At 38.0% G+C, this 18,071-nt stretch overlaps 3 protein-coding genes and 2 pseudogenes across 5 annotated transcripts; 1 reads left to right on the plus strand and 4 right to left on the minus strand.

Moving 5' to 3' along the window:
- Positions 1-232: 232 nt before the first annotated feature.
- Positions 233-8,555, minus strand: LOC116298750 (MTOR-associated protein MEAK7). 2 transcript variants are annotated; one of them, XM_031707293.1, is made up of 7 exons: positions 8,431-8,555; positions 5,685-5,901; positions 3,025-3,575; positions 2,556-2,836; positions 1,877-1,995; positions 1,321-1,494; positions 233-974 (listed from the first exon to the last, which is right to left on the minus strand). In XM_031707293.1, exons 2-7 carry the CDS (start codon positions 5,832-5,834, stop codon positions 864-866), a joined length of 1,386 nt encoding a protein of 461 aa, XP_031563153.1. In that variant the 5' UTR covers positions 5,835-5,901; positions 8,431-8,555; the 3' UTR covers positions 233-863. The 2 variants fall into 2 exon arrangements, with proteins under 2 accessions (XP_031563153.1, XP_031563152.1); XM_031707292.2 differs by lacking the exon at positions 8,431-8,555 and having other exon boundaries at positions 5,685-5,952.
- On the minus strand, positions 8,171-9,397 carry LOC148909419 (tauropine dehydrogenase pseudogene; annotated as a pseudogene).
- A 340-nt stretch (positions 9,398-9,737) lies between these two features.
- On the minus strand, positions 9,738-18,014 carry LOC116298751 (tauropine dehydrogenase pseudogene; annotated as a pseudogene). Its single transcript, XR_016120500.1, has 2 exons — positions 17,903-18,014; positions 9,738-11,240 (listed from the first exon to the last, which is right to left on the minus strand). The product of XR_016120500.1 is annotated as a tauropine dehydrogenase pseudogene (transcript).
- Positions 11,619-12,569, minus strand: LOC148909420 (uncharacterized). The gene has a single exon (XM_089034578.1). The coding sequence runs from the start codon at positions 12,445-12,447 to the stop codon at positions 11,632-11,634; it is 816 nt and encodes a 271-aa protein (XP_088890704.1). The 5' UTR covers positions 12,448-12,569; the 3' UTR covers positions 11,619-11,631.
- LOC148909421 (uncharacterized) lies at positions 13,140-15,251 on the plus strand. The gene is made up of 2 exons (XM_089033497.1): positions 13,140-14,479; positions 14,574-15,251. Exons 1-2 carry the CDS (start codon positions 14,455-14,457, stop codon positions 15,134-15,136), a joined length of 588 nt encoding a protein of 195 aa, XP_088889623.1. The 5' UTR covers positions 13,140-14,454; the 3' UTR covers positions 15,137-15,251.
- Positions 18,015-18,071: the final 57 nt, after the last annotated feature.

Consider the following 18,071-nt stretch of genomic DNA (forward strand, 5'->3'; position numbering starts at 1 on the left):
GCAGTGACATGCGTTATTATTTTAAAAGCAAGAGCACTTTATTACCACCTATTATGTGTCAACACTAATGTATTGACCATTATCACATTCTATCATTTAAAAAGCTAAAAATATTACTTAAGGGATTGACCATTATGTAATCAAGGGGAGGATTGCAGGAATGTATGTCGCATGATACAAATTTTTTTGTAACGACCCCTGCACACAGTTTTTTCATTCATTAATGAATGAATGAATTAATTAATTAACTTTATTTATCCACGGTAAACGACTCAGTTACACTGCTTTTCAGGCATGCCGTGCTTTCTTTTCTGAAAGGAGAGGTTGCACCATATTGTTTTCATAGGTCAAGTACTTCCTGGATATTTTTGGAGGGATTTAATGGTCCATCCTATTCTCCCCCACAGCCGCTTTCAGTGTCGTCACGCAACGCTTTCTCCCCGTTGCGTGATGACACTGAAAGCATCTGTGGGGGACTTAATGATCCATCCCTAATGGCCAGGAACAAAGACCAGCCACATAAGAATGAAAAACATGTCGCTAGTCATGTGACTGGTAGCCCAAGAGGCATTTGGACAGTAAAGTGCAAATATTGGTCAACCTCTATTAACAGGTTGCTATTGTTAACCCTGGTTTAATACATATATACATGTCCGCTGGGCATAAATGATGTTAATAATATGATTTATCTTTTTAGTCATATCATGAAATATTTAGCATTGATTGGTAAGCCATACATTGTTGATCCCCTTTTCCCATTCACCAAACAAATTATATACGAATTTTCAAAGTATATCATAAATACATTGAATTTCACTGTAATTATAATTTTCCATCAATATTCAAAATACATTTGGTTTGGCCTACTCAGATGGTTCTGGATCCCTAAACCCTGCACTGTGTAACTCTTTCCCTGTTACTTCCAAGAATGCCTTGGCTTCAACCTCTGTGTCTAAGACACTTCGCTGCCATAGCTGTGAACAAATTGGATGATGGAGAATCAACTTTGACTTATGAAAATAAAGAAATACTGATATAGAAATATTATGGCAGCATTAGAAGCTTAAGTATTACTGCTGAGCAAAGTAACTGACAAACGTTCAGACAATAACAACCCACTGACACCCCACCAACAACCCACTGACACCCTACCAACAACCCACTGACACCCTACCAACAACCCACTGACACCCTACCAACAACCCACTGACACCCTACCAACAACCCACTGACACCCTACCAACAACCCACTGAAACCCTACCAACAACCCACTGACACCAAACCAACAACCCACCAACGACCATGGTTGGACAAGTTACCTGACTCTCTGGTGGAACACCAAGACCCCAAACCTCCAGTTCATCGACATGAAAGACCTCACTAGAAGAAAGCTGCTGGTTTCCATATGTCGAACATGGTTGTCCTTTGCAGTGGCCTCTGCCAAAGTTCTCATCCAACCACAATCCAAAATAATCTAACTGACCTCCCATGCCCTAAAATATATAAATAATTCATAATTTTAGAACAAAAAAATGTTTATGGGACATCATGACTAAATGGAGGGAGATATCCTCTTTAATACATGGTACTTATACAGGTATGAAGTATACTGATTGTGTGAGCACTAAGTAAAAAGAAACCCTATGGGTGCATGACATTAATTTTGATAAAATGGACACTTCTCAAAAGTATTGTGGATGCAGGGCTAACATTAAAATACTAAAGAAATTGCGCTTTTTGGCAATGGAATTTGTCAGGCATTCCTTTTGTATTTCCATGTTAGCCTCGCATTCAAGGTAATTTAAGAATGGTATATGGTGCACTGGAGGTTTGTTTGTAATTTGTGCAAACATTGCAAGAATGCCATCAACTTACCAGTCCATTGGGCAGAGTCTGCATACCATTGTTCAGATACATGAAATTCTCATTGTAACCAGTAGGATGATAGATGGCTAAAGATGGTTGGAGACTGAATAAAAAACATCGACTATCCCCTAAAATTGAACCAACATTAAAGCAAGTAAATAATCATTCTTTTGTTTGAAAAAGGTAACTTTTTTCTGTAACTATAGGTAACATACATTTTACAAAGTATCTATACCTCCCGTATAGGGAGAGGCTGTACCCCAATATTCTACAAGGTGATGACTAGTCTTACACCATACTCTGGGTTAATGGTGGCGATGATATGAAAGAAGGATGTCAATAATAGTATCAAGGGAAAGGTTAATAAATAAAGGACTGGGTCAAGTTGGATTTGCAGTGCATCTTGGGAATGTTTTAAGGGATGAAAAAGATGCCTTCTTATGGAAATATGTCCCCTCAAACAGTCCCATGATGCACTACAATACCAATTTAACCCATTCTTTTACTTAAACTCGGAATGACTTATAGTGATGGTTATGATGATTGTTATAGTGGCAGTGATGAGTGATGGGAATGATACCAACAGATTACACAGATCCTGATGTTCAACTAGCTTACAAAAATGTCTGACTAGCTCTGGACATCTATCCAGCCTTTCTATTAAAAAAATATTCCTTTCAATCTGTACCATTAAATTGTGACTTGATTGTCCAGCTTTTTGAAGCAAACCCTCCAAAGATATGACCTCCACTGTCTTTGACTATCACAATAGTAGGTCCCTGGTGAGTGATCTGATGCAGTAAGGAATGGAAACTCTCTCCATGGATCTTGGTGGAAAATAAAAGCCTCCATCTGTGTCGCAGGTCGGGCGGCAAAACATGGTTAAGGGTCAAGAGGGTTGGGATGTCTAGGAGAGTGGCAGTTTCATCAAAATTAACTTCAAGTTTGCAAGGAATCAAGATATGAGACCTGGAAAGTAAAATGGATTAAATGTAGCTGAGAAAAACGGAAAAAAGAACTAATTAAATGTAGAAATGTTGTAACGTAACATAATGTAACATAATGCAACACGTCATGCAACTCCAGAATGACTTATATTAAGTAATTTGGGAATGGAAAATAAAAGAGAATTTCCATTATCATTTCAAGTAACTCACCTTTCATAATGTACATGTTTGATGGTTTCCTCACAGCCTTCATTCAAACCATGTGGATGTTTTTGAACAATACCCTCCAAGTCAATAAAACATGCTTTGACTACAGCAACAAACATGTGTTCTACTAATGGAAATCTAGTGAACCAGCTGACTAGATCACCAACCGAAACCAAGCATGGCTCTTTTTTATCATCAAGTAATGTCTTAATTACCATTAGCACAAATCTTTCTTCTGCTTCTTTGGAGCAGTCGACTTTCCATTGTTTTCCTATTTGCGTTGACTTCAATGCAGTGACATACGCATTAAGAAGAAACCTACATAAAGTTGCAACTTCGGGACTGGTAACAGAGTTGGAATCGGATGCAACAAGATGAAATACTTTGGCCTTGTCTTCCTTTCCTTTCTTAAAGAAATGACAAAGAGTTATGAAGAAGGCTTCTTTGCCTACTTCAAATTCCTTGACATCTTGCTCAAGGGAAGATTGAATTCCACACATTTCTTTAAAGAATCGCTTGCTGACTTGTTCTGGCAGTAACCACGAGGTATAGCTCTAAAACATTAAGAGTCATGAAAAAGAAATATTAGGAAATAAAACAAAATACACACCATGACAGGGCAGAAAAACGGGTTCTACTTTCGACGTTTATGCGTTAATAAGCTTTATATTTCATAAACAGGCTCTTTTGGGGCTGATTAACAAAATACCAAAATTTGGGGAAATTTAAGGAATGCGTATTTGAGATGTAACGCCCTGAACGTTGGGAGAGATAATATTTTAATCAGCACAAAAACTAACATTTTTGCTAATACCTTGAAGTAGAATTGCTCAAGGTTAGCAGAATTTTGTGAAAAGTTTAAAGCACAAGAGACACGAATGAAACACTAAACGTTTTTAGCATGAATGATTGAAAGTAGCAGCCTTGTCATTTTTCTGCTCTGTCACACACCATTGAAAAATCTAGATGGTGCACAATGTCTGATGTATGAAGGAAAGGTTGACCACTGCTGAATAAACAATAAATTTCCAGCAATTGTAGGCCCAGTTCAGATGTCGAACATTTGCCATGTCTAAACTAATAGTTGTATGCCCTACAAGAGAAGTGCAATGTCTGAACCAATTGGATTCACAGAAAATTTAATTTGACTGAGCCAGTCACATGAATTAATCAGCAATGATTTAGACGTCAAACTTTAGCTACATCAATATTACAGCAGCTAAAGTATGGATAGAAACATACAAGTGCTTTAGCCGGCTTTTATTAATGCATGCTTTCATTGGGTTTACTGCAAGCGGAAGAATTAAATTTCATGTTTTAAATAGACATTATTGATGAATTTCATTCCATCTCAAAGGCAATTAGATTTGATGCACCTTACTGGCTGCACTGCACCTTACTGGCTGTATTTTTAATGGTGTGGAATATTTACCAGTGTATATATATGTTATTTACTGGCCAGGAGGTTCAGGTAGGGAAAAACTGTGCCCGAGGTCTTGAATATACGGACCTAGGGCACAGTTTTCCCTATCCCGACTGACTATAGGACGATAAATAATTTATTAATTTTTTTCCTGTATTTTTTTACTTGTTTTTGTAATCGTTTTGTTTTGTTGTTTAGTGGCAAAGGATACTGGACCGCGAGCATGGGCAGATACTTACAAAATACCGCCTGCTCAAACAGCCAATCTGAACGCACGATTTTTTAGGATACCGGACTGGAAAAAAATAAAATATAATGATATCCAACCAGACAATATTGTGTGAAAACCAGTCACCACTTTTTCGTAATTACAAATTCAATCATAATCGTATTATAATACATATTGGCTACTTTGATGATATGGCAGCCATCTTGGATCGCAAGGCATTGTGGGGCATCCAGGGTCAAATATAAGCAATGTTACCATAGTGACGTTGAATGATATTAACAGCTCAACACAAGAGAATACAACAAAAGATGAATTTATATGACACATCAATCACCTTTACCCATAAAAGAAAGACAAACACAAGAAACTCTATATAATTTCCATCATTTTTGTTTTGTTTTGTTCCCTGGCAAGATGGCTGCCATATATCATTGATCCATTTGATTCACATTAATTAATTTTTAATGTATGAAAATTTAACATATATAGGTTACATCAACAACATGATTGAATCTTTGAAAAAGTAACAAGCACAATCGCAAAAGAAAGGTATTTACTGTCAAAAACATTTTCTGAGAATGTTTTTGGTAATATTTTTATAATATTTATCATTGATGAGAATTTTATACATAGAAAGTGAAGCTAATGAAACTGAGACATGAGGAATATCAATTTACTAATTAAGAAAGTTATCATGAAAATGTCATTCAAAAAAAAGATAACGAATTAACCACTCAATATTATAAAATCGTTATTTCTGATATGAAGCTTTATAACGTCATAAACTCTTATCCTTCATGAATAGATTTCTTACAGAAGAAATTATCACCACCCAATGCTTATTTGTGCAAGAAATCGTTCTTATTAGCATTCGTGTGCTTTGTACTTCAAAAATAAGTACCTTTATTCATAAAGAGAAGAATTTCATGAAACTGTTACGTGGCACAAAGCCATAGAATATTAGACTTAACCACGAATATTTAAAGGTGTCTTTGAATGGGATAATCTTACCTGGAAAGGCTCTTTCTCTATCACTTTAACATGACGCCCATTGTCGCTTGACATCTTATTGAAAACTTCGTCTAGTTTTTTTCTATCATACTCAGAAAAAGACTTCCTTGCTGCCTCATACTCCAATATATGGCTGTTGGATAGTCCCATTATTGATGTGAAGGTTTGGGACGTGTAATATTTGATTGAAAGAGCTATAAATCGCGATATTTTTTTTCTGAAAAGAAATGAAGCGTCAAATTTATCAAAACAACATTTAGTACCTGCTGGCGAAGGACTGTGGGAAAAACACAGGAAACCCGGTTCATCCGGGTTATAATTACGGCTTAGATCGATTTTGCATCATGAGTGGATTAAGCCGTACCGTATAATACCATAGAAATTGGATGAATTACTGAATGACAATAGGGAGCGATTTCATTGTATAACGGCATACTGTACCGTGTATCTATACGACATTTATTCGATCGGGGTGTTTGTAAACCGTGGATTGATGGAGCGAGGAAAGGCGGGACCTGCGCAACACGCAAGACCTGCGGAACAACCTCGGAAAAATTTGTTTTAACGTACCTTTATGCAAAGAGACATTCATATCCATTTGATATAATTGTGTATGCAATATTGGCTACAATGCATTTATTTTTATTTTCTTACAATTGAGAGCTTGTCGATTGCGTCTGCGCTGCATGGCTATCGATTCTCGGTATATTCTCTCTCTATTATATATGTTTATATGGCAGTACAACTACTACATGTCTACCCAAAGCAAGCTCGTACCCACTGTCCTTCAGCGCCTTCCTGTCATCAGTGCCTGGTAACCGGCCACAGCCCGCTGACCAACAGAAGACTCTGGACTCGAGAATTGAACCAAAGGGGCCAGCATTTCCCATTCCCCACGCACAAATAAGTACCCGCCCCCCACTCGTTTCTGCCCATGCCCCTTTCGAGAAAAAGAGCCGGGCGCTGTTATGTTTCTAGAAAAACAAGTGAAGCGGTCAAAGCAGTGGCCAGTGTATGGACTAGCAGTAGGCATGTTGGTTTGTACAATAGATTCCACTAGTCGTTGCGTCGCATTCAAGTGCTTGAGAATAAATTGATTTGGGTGAACAAGGTTTCTATTTTCATTAAGTGAAAAAATAATGATGGCGACCGTGTGATAAAGGTGCATAACGACAAACTTTATTCAATTATGATACAATATATATAGAAATAGAAAAACGAAAGAATCTTGCATGCAGTGCCTTCACATGCTTTCAGTTCAACCGCGTTAAGCTGCGCCACTGCTGTACTTTGCGGTGGTGATTAGCGATGACAAGTTACGTTAATCTGCTATCAAGTTGCTGGTAGTACGATTACCGGAAATTAAACGTATTAACGTCTCCTTTCAAACCTCAACACGAAACCCAAAGCACTTTATTGATTTATTTATTCATGTCCAAATTCCAAAGCCGGGCTCCCTGTGGCAGTGCTACGCATCTTGCTTCAAGTTTAATTTCTCTCGTGCCCTACGAATACCCTGTCCGACCCCCGTGTGCTTTACAACTGCACACAGCACGCGCACGCGTTTCTATTTATTAAGGTATTAGGATACGAAAAATGACGATTTGCTCGAAAAAAAATTTTTTTTTGAAATTTCGTAACTTTAAACTTTTGTCTTTCATATGTTAGTGAAACTTCTTGCAATTTTTGATTGGAAAAACCAAAATTTTGAGACGAATCGAAATCATGACTTTATCAAGACCGGAAATGTCCCGTCGCTTGCAATAACGTTGAGTCCAAATGCTCCTTTTGTCCTTGTAAAAAGATCCTACAATTGCGATCGTCCAGAACAACAGATAATTTGACAAGTGATGACAAAATGGAAGGCTCAAGGTGTTTTGACCAACACCATCGTGGCTCCCTGCAGCTTCCAGCTCCAAACAAAGAAATGCATTTTTCTCGTTTTTTTTTTTTTTTTTTTTGGATTTCATTCGATTTTTCTAAAATTTGGAGAGTTTAAAAAGTAACTCATGATCCAAAAAAGGGTGTCTCCGATTTTTGAAATTTAATTTCTTTCCAAAGTTATGACGCTTTTTACTCTAAACAACACACCAAAAGTAATCGCCAAACTTTGATCAAAAATAACGAGAGACATAAAACAGATATCAAAAATCTGGGACACAGTTTTGGAGCTTATTTTCTCCTGAGTATGTTAAGACATTTTTCGCAAACATTGCTTAAAATGTACGTGTACGTTAACGTTTTCACTGAGGCATGGTCAAATTTCGCTTGGAGGACAATAATGTGAACAACAATTGAAAAAATCGTATTTTGAAGATTTCTTCATAAACTATGTTTACTCAGCTTTCAGAAAATGTATACTTTGTTTGTGTTATACTATAAAGCCAGCGCGTTATTTAAGTTTGCGCGCATAGTGGTCGTAAACGTATCCTAATACCTTAAGTACTATATCAACCAATCAAATCCATTTAATATTTTGCTCATTTCTATTGAGTTTGCTGTCCCAACAACTCCTTCAGAGTAGTGTACCCATATCTCTGAGGTGCTCGTGTCTCCTTTACATCTTTTCCTTGGATTTTCCCATCCACAAGATATTCCTTGTTTATTACCTTCTGTACCCAAGTGATGACTTTATCAATATGGGGTGTGGCCACACCCACTACCTCAGCAATACCTCTCATTACTATGATACCATATGGAATATCCTCAGTGAAGTATCTGTACTTAAAATCCGGTACAAACTTACCTTTTTCTGTTTTGACCATGGGTTGATTCAAGCCTTTGTAAGCATTGTTGGTCTTGATACAAGTATAAAGGGTGGTTTTGTCAACTATATCTTTATCGTAGCACCGCTTGTACCAGTCATGGATGTGTTGTACCTGGGACATGTCTGTCTCTGGACTCTGTTCAGCAACAGCCTCACCAATAGCCACAACTTCATCAGACATATCACTCATCAATTGAGCAGAAGAGTTGTTGATAGAAAGGTAAAATGGCGCAGGTGGCCCATCTATTGGTTGTCCATCCCAGTTAGACCAGCAGTCATACAAGATGGATAAGTGCACATATCCATTGATTGACATCAGAGAAGCACCAATCAGATGACCCTTGACGTTTAGAACAGGGTGCTCACCCAGAAGCCTTTGTATCACTGAACATGGATTCTCGGGTGTCTGTACTTGGCTTTTCTGCACAGCACCAATGAGACTGCTTTTGGTACCAATCACGTTAGAGGATTTGCCGAACTCCACAATTCGTGTTGCCCATGGCAGCGACTCAAAATTGAAAATAGTAATCTGTGAAGAAATTTGTCCCAGAATTCCACGGACTTGAAATTCAAACCCTGATTGTCCTGGAAGTCCTACAATAATCATTCCTGCTTCTACGTATGGCTTGATCGCGTTTAAGTACTGCTCATGCGCAAAGGCTGGCATGACAAAAGCGATGAAATCACATCCGGGAATCACCTCCTCTGGTTTCTTAGTAACCAGTCTTGGTTTGGTTTTCAGCTTCTTGTAGCACTCTCCTTTACTGTACAGGTTAACAGTGAAGTCATGTTCCTTGAGAGAGTTAGACCATCTCTCTGCTTCATCTTGGAACAAGGATAGAACACATACATCAGTGTCTGGCTGAGATGAAGCTATACCAGCCCAGGCATGAGCACCATTGCCTCCACCACAGATCACCAGCTTGATTGGTTTGGATGATGTCATTGCCTATGGGAAAACCAAGAAGGATATAGGAATAAGGAGTCAGCACAAGTTATCTTAGAATCTCACATAAAATATTTCATGACCAAAGCCGAAAATACGTCTTGATTTTCATAACACTGATCAAGCGATGCTTGAATGTTAAAAATGACTTGTGGCTGAACAAGCGAACCAAAGAACAAACCATTTCTAAAAACCAAAACTAAAGTATTATCTGAAAAGTTTTTCAGTTTGAAAAAGAAGTATCGTAAAAAGTATAGCATCGCATCTAGGCCAGCATCACCTCTTCAGTAGCACGCCTGAAGGTTTCCTTGAGGTGAAGAGAACATAAAAAAAGGCTTGCTTTTTTTTAAAATTTTATTATGACAACCAATACGGAGTACACATCTTATGACCAGTCAAGTCATTTAAAATAGTTTTCTCATTCCAACGTTATCAGAATCAGTGACATTTCTAAGTGAGCTATTGGTACTAGAATAACATCGAAATATTTGTGACATTTAATATTTTTCAGCAATTCATTTGTCCTTTTTCCTTAATTTCAATCTCCTCTCCGAAATGAGGAAGGAAGTACCACTAGATTTTTCTGCTTGCGGTCCTTATGCTATTTTGCTCATTTCTATTGAGTTTACTGTCCCAACAACTCCTTCAGAGTAGTGAATCCATATTTCTGAGGTGCTCGTGTCTCCTTCACATCTTTTCCTTGGATTTTCCCATCCACAAGATATTCCTTGTTCATTATCTTCTGAGCCCACAAGATCAGCTTGTCAATGTTTGGGGTTTCGACGCCAACCACCTCGGCAATTCCACGGATCACGATAAGGACGTACGGCAAATCTTCGGCCATGTATCGGTAGTTAAAGTTCGGAACCCATTTTCCTTCCTCCACTTGCAGCATTGGATGGGTCAGACCTGCGTAGGCTTTATTGGTTGTTATTGCCCGGTATAAGGAGCTCATATCTTCAACTTCGTCCACATAGCACCGTTTGAACCAATCAAATAGATGGCCAACGTTAGACATATCTGTACCTGGACTTTGCTTGGCTATCTCTTTGCCTATAGACACCACTTCATCAGACAAGGTGCTCAACCAAATGGCGGCTTTTTCGCTTATTCCTTGGTAAAACAAAGGCTGCTTATCTACTGGCTTGCCATCCCAGTCTGCCCAGCGGTCGTACAGGATACATGGGTGCAAGTATCCACCACTAACTAAGGTAAGGCCAAGTAGGTCACCCTTGATTTGTAAAGCAGGACTTTCACCCAAAAGCTTTTGCAATGTTGCTTGTGGGACTTTCTTAGGAGGAACTGAACCTATTCTTTGGGATCCTTGTAATGTTGCTTTAGTGCCCAGTACTTCACAGCTCTTGCCAAATTCTGTGATTCGTGTTGCCCATGGTAACGACTCGAAGTTCATTATGGTACACTTACCACCCACGTCACCCAGAATTCCACGGATTTGGAATTCAAGACCCGATCTTCCTGGCAAACCAACAATTATCGTTCCTGGCTCTATGTATGGTTTGATTGCCTCTAGGTACTGCTCATGTACAAATGATGGCAATACGAAAACGATGACATCACATCCGGGAACTACCTCCTCTGGTTTCTTAGTAACCAGTCTTGGTTTGGTTTTCAGCTTCTTGTAGCACTCTCCTTTACTGTACAGGTTCACTGTGAAGTCATGTTCCTTGAGAAAGTTAGACCATCTCTCTGCTTCATCTTGGAACAAAGTTAGAACACATACATCAGTGTCTGGTTGAGATGAAGCTATACCAGCCCAGGCATGAGCACCATTGCCTCCACCACAGATCACCAGCTTGGTTGGTTGGGATGATGTCATTATTGCCTGTGGGCAATAAAATGCAATGGATGAAAATACAGGAGTTTTACATAACTGATTTCACTCTATTTTTATACAACTTTACTTTTCTTGCTATTGCAATTCCTTTTCTTTCTTTCAGAGTTACAAGTCAGCTGATATCATGAATTAAAATTAGTTGATTTAATAATTAGTGAAAGTAGGAAAAAAAAGATCAAAATAGAATTAGGTAAAAGAGAAAGATGTCCAATTAATGACAGATAAAACAGTGTAAAATGAATTAAAAAAATGAATTAATGAATTAAAAATTTATAAAGCGCAGATTAGCACAAGATGTTCATCTGCGCTGAATACAGAAACAATACACAATAACCAGAAACATAAAAGCTAAGTTAATCAATGGGAATTGCAAAAACAACTAAATAAAGGCTTTTCTATAAAAATATGTCTTTAAGTGTTCTTTAAAAGAAGGTAATGATGTAATATGCCTAATACTAGATGGTAAAGTGTTCCATTCTACTGGCGCAGCGTATGAAAAAGTCCTACCACCAAGAGTAGGTCGAAGTTTAGTCGGTGGAGGTGCTAATAAAAGCTCATTATTGGACCTAAGATTATAACCAGACTGCTTTTTGATAGAAATTAAATCAGATAAGTAACTAGGAGCGAGACCATGAATAGCCTTAAAAGCGAAAATAAGTATCTTAAAACGTATTCTAAATCTCACTGGTAGCCAGTGGAGATCAGCCAAGACAGGAGTAATATGCGAAAAGCGTGGAGTTAAAGACACTAAACGAGCGGCAGCATTCTGTATGTGTTGCAGTTTAGCTACTTGATAAGCAGGTAGCCCATAGTATAAGCTATTACAGTAATCTATGCGGCAAGTTATAAAAGCATTGACTAGAGTGGCGCAAGAATCAGGAGATAGGAATTTCCTGATCTTCCTAATGTTATATAGATAATAAAAAGGAGATTTGCATATGCTTGCTATCTGCTTGTCTAAAGATAAGTTAGTGTCAAAGATAGTTCCAAGATTCCTGACAGAAGATGAGGGCTTGATTGAAGAATTGCCAACAGTGAGCTGCTCAATTGATTGCTTGGACAGTTGCTGTCGCGTGCCAATGATCATGAACTCTGTCTTCCCATCATTCATTTTCAATTTGCTGCATGTCATCCATCCTTGAATATCTCTGATGCAGTTCGTTATAGTATCCGTAGCTTCATTTTGGCTGTCCATGTGTCCTGGCTTGAACAAGAGGTAAAGTTGGCTATCATCCGCATAAGCATGAGCTTTTACCGAGTGTTTGCTTAGAATCTTGAACAGGTCACTGGCGTAGATGATAAAGAGAAGAGGCCCTAAACAGCTTCCTTGAGGAAAAATGATCAAAAAACGATTCTACTATACGAGAGAATATGAAGTATTCTCTTGTACTATATAGATGGACCTTTGCATTCACTTTTGGTAACACTTTCTGGGAAAGACATTATTTCCTTTATATATTTTTCCTCTCAGATTCTCACTTTTCAACTGGACAATGGTTAATTTTGAAACTAAAGTTGCTGAATTTGTAGTTTCTTACATTTCTTTTTAGTTTACATTAGAGCGAATTCGTATATCGCACTTTTACATGCTAATGAATTTTGCTAATATTCAAATGAGCTGTTTTCGAACGAAATATATCCTTGCAAATACTCCCACAAAACTTAACCATTCCAAACCCCAAACATCATATAAATGTATGCTAACCAAATAAGTGTTTTAATTATCGATTTGTTAAATAATCTCTTTAGATATTTTCAAATGAACACAATCTCTGTGCTGAACTTCAGCTCAGTACAATAGAAACATAACAGGCGTTGTTTGTCCTTCAAACATTTACTAAGCAAATTAAAGTCAACCCGTTTTAAGCTACGTGCTTGTTGAGTAGACCAAAGTTTGCTGCAACGATTCAAGTTTCCTTTCACTATCATCAACACTTTTGTTTCACTTTTACCGTGCAGAGGATATGGGCAGTTCTCAGTGCAGTCTTTGGAACAACCGTATGCGTCTTTCAGCCAAAAATGTTGTTAATTCAACACAGATAGGCAGCAACCAACGTGGGTGTCTCCATATCTGAGATACCGCTTTAAAAGTTTTTATCTCTTTAAACACATGCTCTATTTTGACTCTTCTTTTCGATAGAGCTCGGTTGAACTTTCTGGCACGTCTCCTCCCTCTTTGGTTTAACAGAGGCATCTGACCTGCACGAACAGGTGTTAGTAGAGCTCCTCAATCAGGATACCCTCTATCGCCCAACAGTTTAACACCTGGCGGTAAATCTAGGACTAAACCGGGCCCTATAGGCTGCATTAACCTATAAGCAGTCGCATCATGTGTGCTACCCAAGAAGCCAGCCTGAAGAAACCGAATATGGCCCTCATTATCCATTACCAATTGAGTGTTTAGGCAGTGATAGTGCCTATGGCCACTGTAAAATGGTCGCTGAGGCTCCGCCAGAGGGCAATAAATCTCATGCGGGGTTGCATCTATAGCACCGACGGCATTTGGTAACTCTGGCCAGCTGCCCATTCGATTTCTCCACTCCGCGAGGTTCGGCCAGGTGATTTGATTTTGAAAATATCTCCACATTACTGGTAACGTCCTGTAAATAATGCGGATAACGGACGTAGGGTCTATATCAAACCACAGTGCTAAAGTGTCTATATAAGAATATTTACGTAACCACATCATCACAAGCAGAACTTGGTTAACTACGTTTATTTTCAGTCTCCTCTGGCGTACACGGGGTTGCCCGTCTAATCTTAAGTTCTGCAAGGTTGGGAGGATATCGTTCGCAAGTTTGAGAAACGACACAGGAGTTTCGCCAGTGTTTCGCCAGAAGAGGTGCGCTTTCCTTGATATAAGAGAAAACACATCTCTACCACGAAATATTTCCCCGTGAAAATTCTCAAAAAGACGATGTTGTAAGGGAAACAGATTTTGTTGAGGTGGTGGCCTAATAAAGGCGACAAACAGCAATATCCAGGCGACTATATTTAAAAGAACTACTCGGACTTGCTGCGCATCCATGCTGCATGAACTGCTGAGCGAAGATGCGCATTCCAACATAAAACACGGCATTTTTCATGCCATTCACACGTGAATCATCATGCGTGCGTTAAAAATTTGCATATTGCACTTGCTGTGTACGGAGCGAGAGGATTCATATTTACACTCAGCTGACTACTTTCGAATTTCTAATAAATGAATTGTTCAGCAAACGTGCCAGGTCAGTATCTAAACATATAACTTTTATGTTGGTACTTTCGATATCAACCCTCAACCATACTTAGTTATAGTTTGTTGTTTATTACGAATTTTAGGTCCCTCAAAGAAAAGTCGGGTCGGAATTGGAGAGAAAGAAAAAAGTGTTGTTCTCGAATGTTACAACACTCTTAACAGCAAAGGATGGAAAGAGGTTGTCTTTACAGCACGACAGAAGATTGGAGAGATAGCAGCAAGCATGCCACAACACGTAGTTAACCTGTATTTAACCCAAACAGACGAGTCTCTGACCAGACGCATGCAAAACATAATAAAAAGTGCTATGCAGCAGCCCTCTGCCCCCGAGTCAGGAGAGATTGGAACGGAGAAACAACTTCTAGTTTCAAATCAAACAAGATATTCAAGAAAAATGCAACCGGATGAGAGAAGGGCTGAAGCCCTCAAGGTAAAGCTGGATCAGAATTTTGCTGATTCATCTCCTAGCGAAGACGAGAGTATCGAACCTTCTGCTAAGAAGAAGAGGAAGCTAGACACAGCGAAAGAGGCTAACCTCGCACATGCAAAGATGTGCGAAAAAGCTATGAGCACGATGGAGAATGTTAATCAGCTTTTGCTGAAAGTAGACAAATACATCAGTGATCAGAACGGAACAAAACCCTAAACAGAGAGACTTTTCAAGTAAAAACTGTAGAAATTCGTCGAAGAAATGTAGAATGATTTATTTGAATAAATTGAAACTTTCATGTTTTGTTAATAAAATAATGGATATAAAATGCTCTAATTTCCCTATAACGTCAAACAGTTGTGCAGTGTTTCCAATTCGTGTCTTTTTTAATTATTGTTTTTGTATTTCAATATTAGCAGACCTCATTAGCATGCTAAAGTGTGATATACGAATTCGCTCTATTGTCACATTATACTGAATTTTTCCAATATGCAAATGAAGATGACTCTCTTTTAATTACAAAAAGAAGCTCTCCACTCTCAGAAATAATAATATATTTGACCATATAACACCATATCCCCCTCCCCTCCCCTCCCACAGAGGAATTTGGAATTTCCGATTCTTGTCTTTTTATAAATTTATTTAAATTTTTTTATTATATATATCTCACATTTAGATTTTAAGTGTACCTAATATTTATATCTCTTACAGTTATCTATATGTAGTTAATATTTAGCTATTATATATTTACATATATATCTAGATTGAAAGAAGATATAACTAGCTAAAAACTAGTGTGAGCTGCGTCGGTGTTTCTAATGAAACAGTAATGATGAAAAGGTAAATTATACACCGTGAAAAGATGAAAATACTGACGTTTCGGACGCTAGTCCTTCGATCTTTTCACGGCGTATAATTTACCTTTTCATCATTACTGTTATATATCTAGATTGCGAGCAGCCCCTCTATTTCCCTTGGTCACTGTCTGTCCGTGTCGATTGACGGAGGAAGACTGGTTACAAGTCAAAAGTCTCTGGGGGAGGGGGCTGGGGAGGTAAGGAAGAAAGGGAGGGAAAAAGAGAGACTGCTTGCAGTCTTATATATACCAAATTCACAAATCACATTTTTGACAATGAATGACAGGATGGTCACAAATTCTGGAGTTAACACAAAATATGTATGTATATATAAAAGAAAATATATGCTTTTGAAGTGAAAATTGTGAAAATTTGTCAAGTTTCTGTTGTTTAAAATACTCAATAATGAATGGCTAATTTGTACAAAAATACACAGGCTCAATATGTGCTAATCAAATTGGATAATTAATTTCAATAGGGTGCACATAATATACCCGTGAAATAGTTAGGATGAAATAGGAGATAGTTAGCTCTTAATTAGACCAGACAGGAATTCAGTGAGGCATGACAAGGGCACAGGCATTTACTAGAGTGACAAATCAATACACAAATGAATAGATACGAAAATGCAAACATGTAAAATTATACGAAAGAAAAGCATGAACAACAAAATGTTGTTTCAGTTTTTGTAAGTGTGTTTAAAAATATTTAAAAATGCACGCCCTTGAGTAGCACACGTGCACTAGTTTACCTGTCACGGCTCGCCTATTTCTTTAACTAATTAGACTTAGGCAACCAAGAGCACAAAGTTAGTAATCAGTTAGCTAGCTATCTATTTCACGGGTATATTATTTGCACTCTGAAGGTGCTGACACACGGTGCAACATTACATGCAACATTGCATGCAACAGGACTGTTGCAGCGTGTGCCTGCCCAAAACTTGTTGCATGCAACAAATCCGAAGTTGAATCATGCTCTACTCTTGCAACGTTGCGCGCAACAAATTTCATCATGTGAACATGGCTGCAACATTACCTACAACATTTTGAAATTTCCAGCCAATCAGCTTGCACCAAATTTATAACTGCTGACCAAATATCTAGTTAACAAAGCAGGTTGACACAAGCAATGTTGCATGATTTTGTTGCAGTGTGCTACCCCAATTCGAATTTGTTGCTTGAAATCTTGCGTGCAATGTTGCACCGTGTGACAGCAGCTTAATGTTTTAAAAAAAAAAATTTCTCTTGTTATTATAACAAAATTTTTACAAAACTTCGTGTATTACTACGTGACATTCGACTGTAATCTTTTATCAATCTTCTGATAAAAGTTAGGAATGTTACGCAATCGTGGAAAATTTTATCCTGTGATCAGTAACATTTCGTGACAACATGGCGTCTAGACGTGTGATTATCAAAAAAGATCGTGTTTATATGAAGTGTTAGTGTTATAATTAAAACGTTTTTACAGTAAAAGGTAGACTATTATTAAATACAAAGAACCAAACACACACGTCAGTAATCATAATTATAAAGGTATTAGATAGAAAAGATTATTTACAAGCAAGTAAATATTAAGATTAGGAAATTTAATATTGTCATTACGCTTGGATAAACCACCTCCCTGGATAAACACTTCATATGCGAGCGTGCGTACTTGCACGAAATTTTAGATCACTACTGGTTACCAGTTTTTGTCATAAAATAAAATAATAGAAAAAACGAAGTGATGAGGTGTTACAAAATATAAACTAGCAGCAAAAATAAATTAGCATTCTTAACATTTTATTTCAAGCGTTATTGATCCATTCGTTCAAACACTATTTATATGGATCTTTGTGACTTTTATAAAGACCGGCGCAAGAAAGCAGGACTGCAAATGAAGACCTTATCGAGTTTATCTACTGAAAACACTACAAAAAAACATTAACAGTTTTAGAGCTTGGAAATCCAAAGTCTGCATTTATTCCTTTGCAAGTCATTGCTAGACACATGGCGTGCTGATGCTAGCTAGACACTGCAGTCTGCCATTCGATTCACGGATTTGAACGTCAGCTTCGACTTCTCAGGAGCAAAATTTCCAAAGGATTCGAATGCCGAGAACGACAACCGTTTTTTTATCTTACCTTGTTGACGTGATGGCTCTTGCTTTTTTTCCAACTCCTTGCCTTCTTGCCCGTCGGCTTTCTGTTTTCGTTCAAGTGACCAAAACGAAAAAAGGAATGCGTGACACAGCCACCACACGTCTCATTCTCGTTCCCAGACCCTACTCGTTAGCCAAACGTAGGTTTAGCA

The sequence above is a fragment of the Actinia tenebrosa genome, unplaced genomic scaffold (genome assembly GCF_029948245.1).
Source record: "Actinia tenebrosa isolate PJP-AT-01 unplaced genomic scaffold, QUT_ActTen_1.0 PGA_scaffold2__45_contigs__length_23673736, whole genome shotgun sequence".
NCBI classification, from domain to species: Eukaryota; Metazoa; Cnidaria; class Anthozoa; order Actiniaria; family Actiniidae; genus Actinia; species Actinia tenebrosa.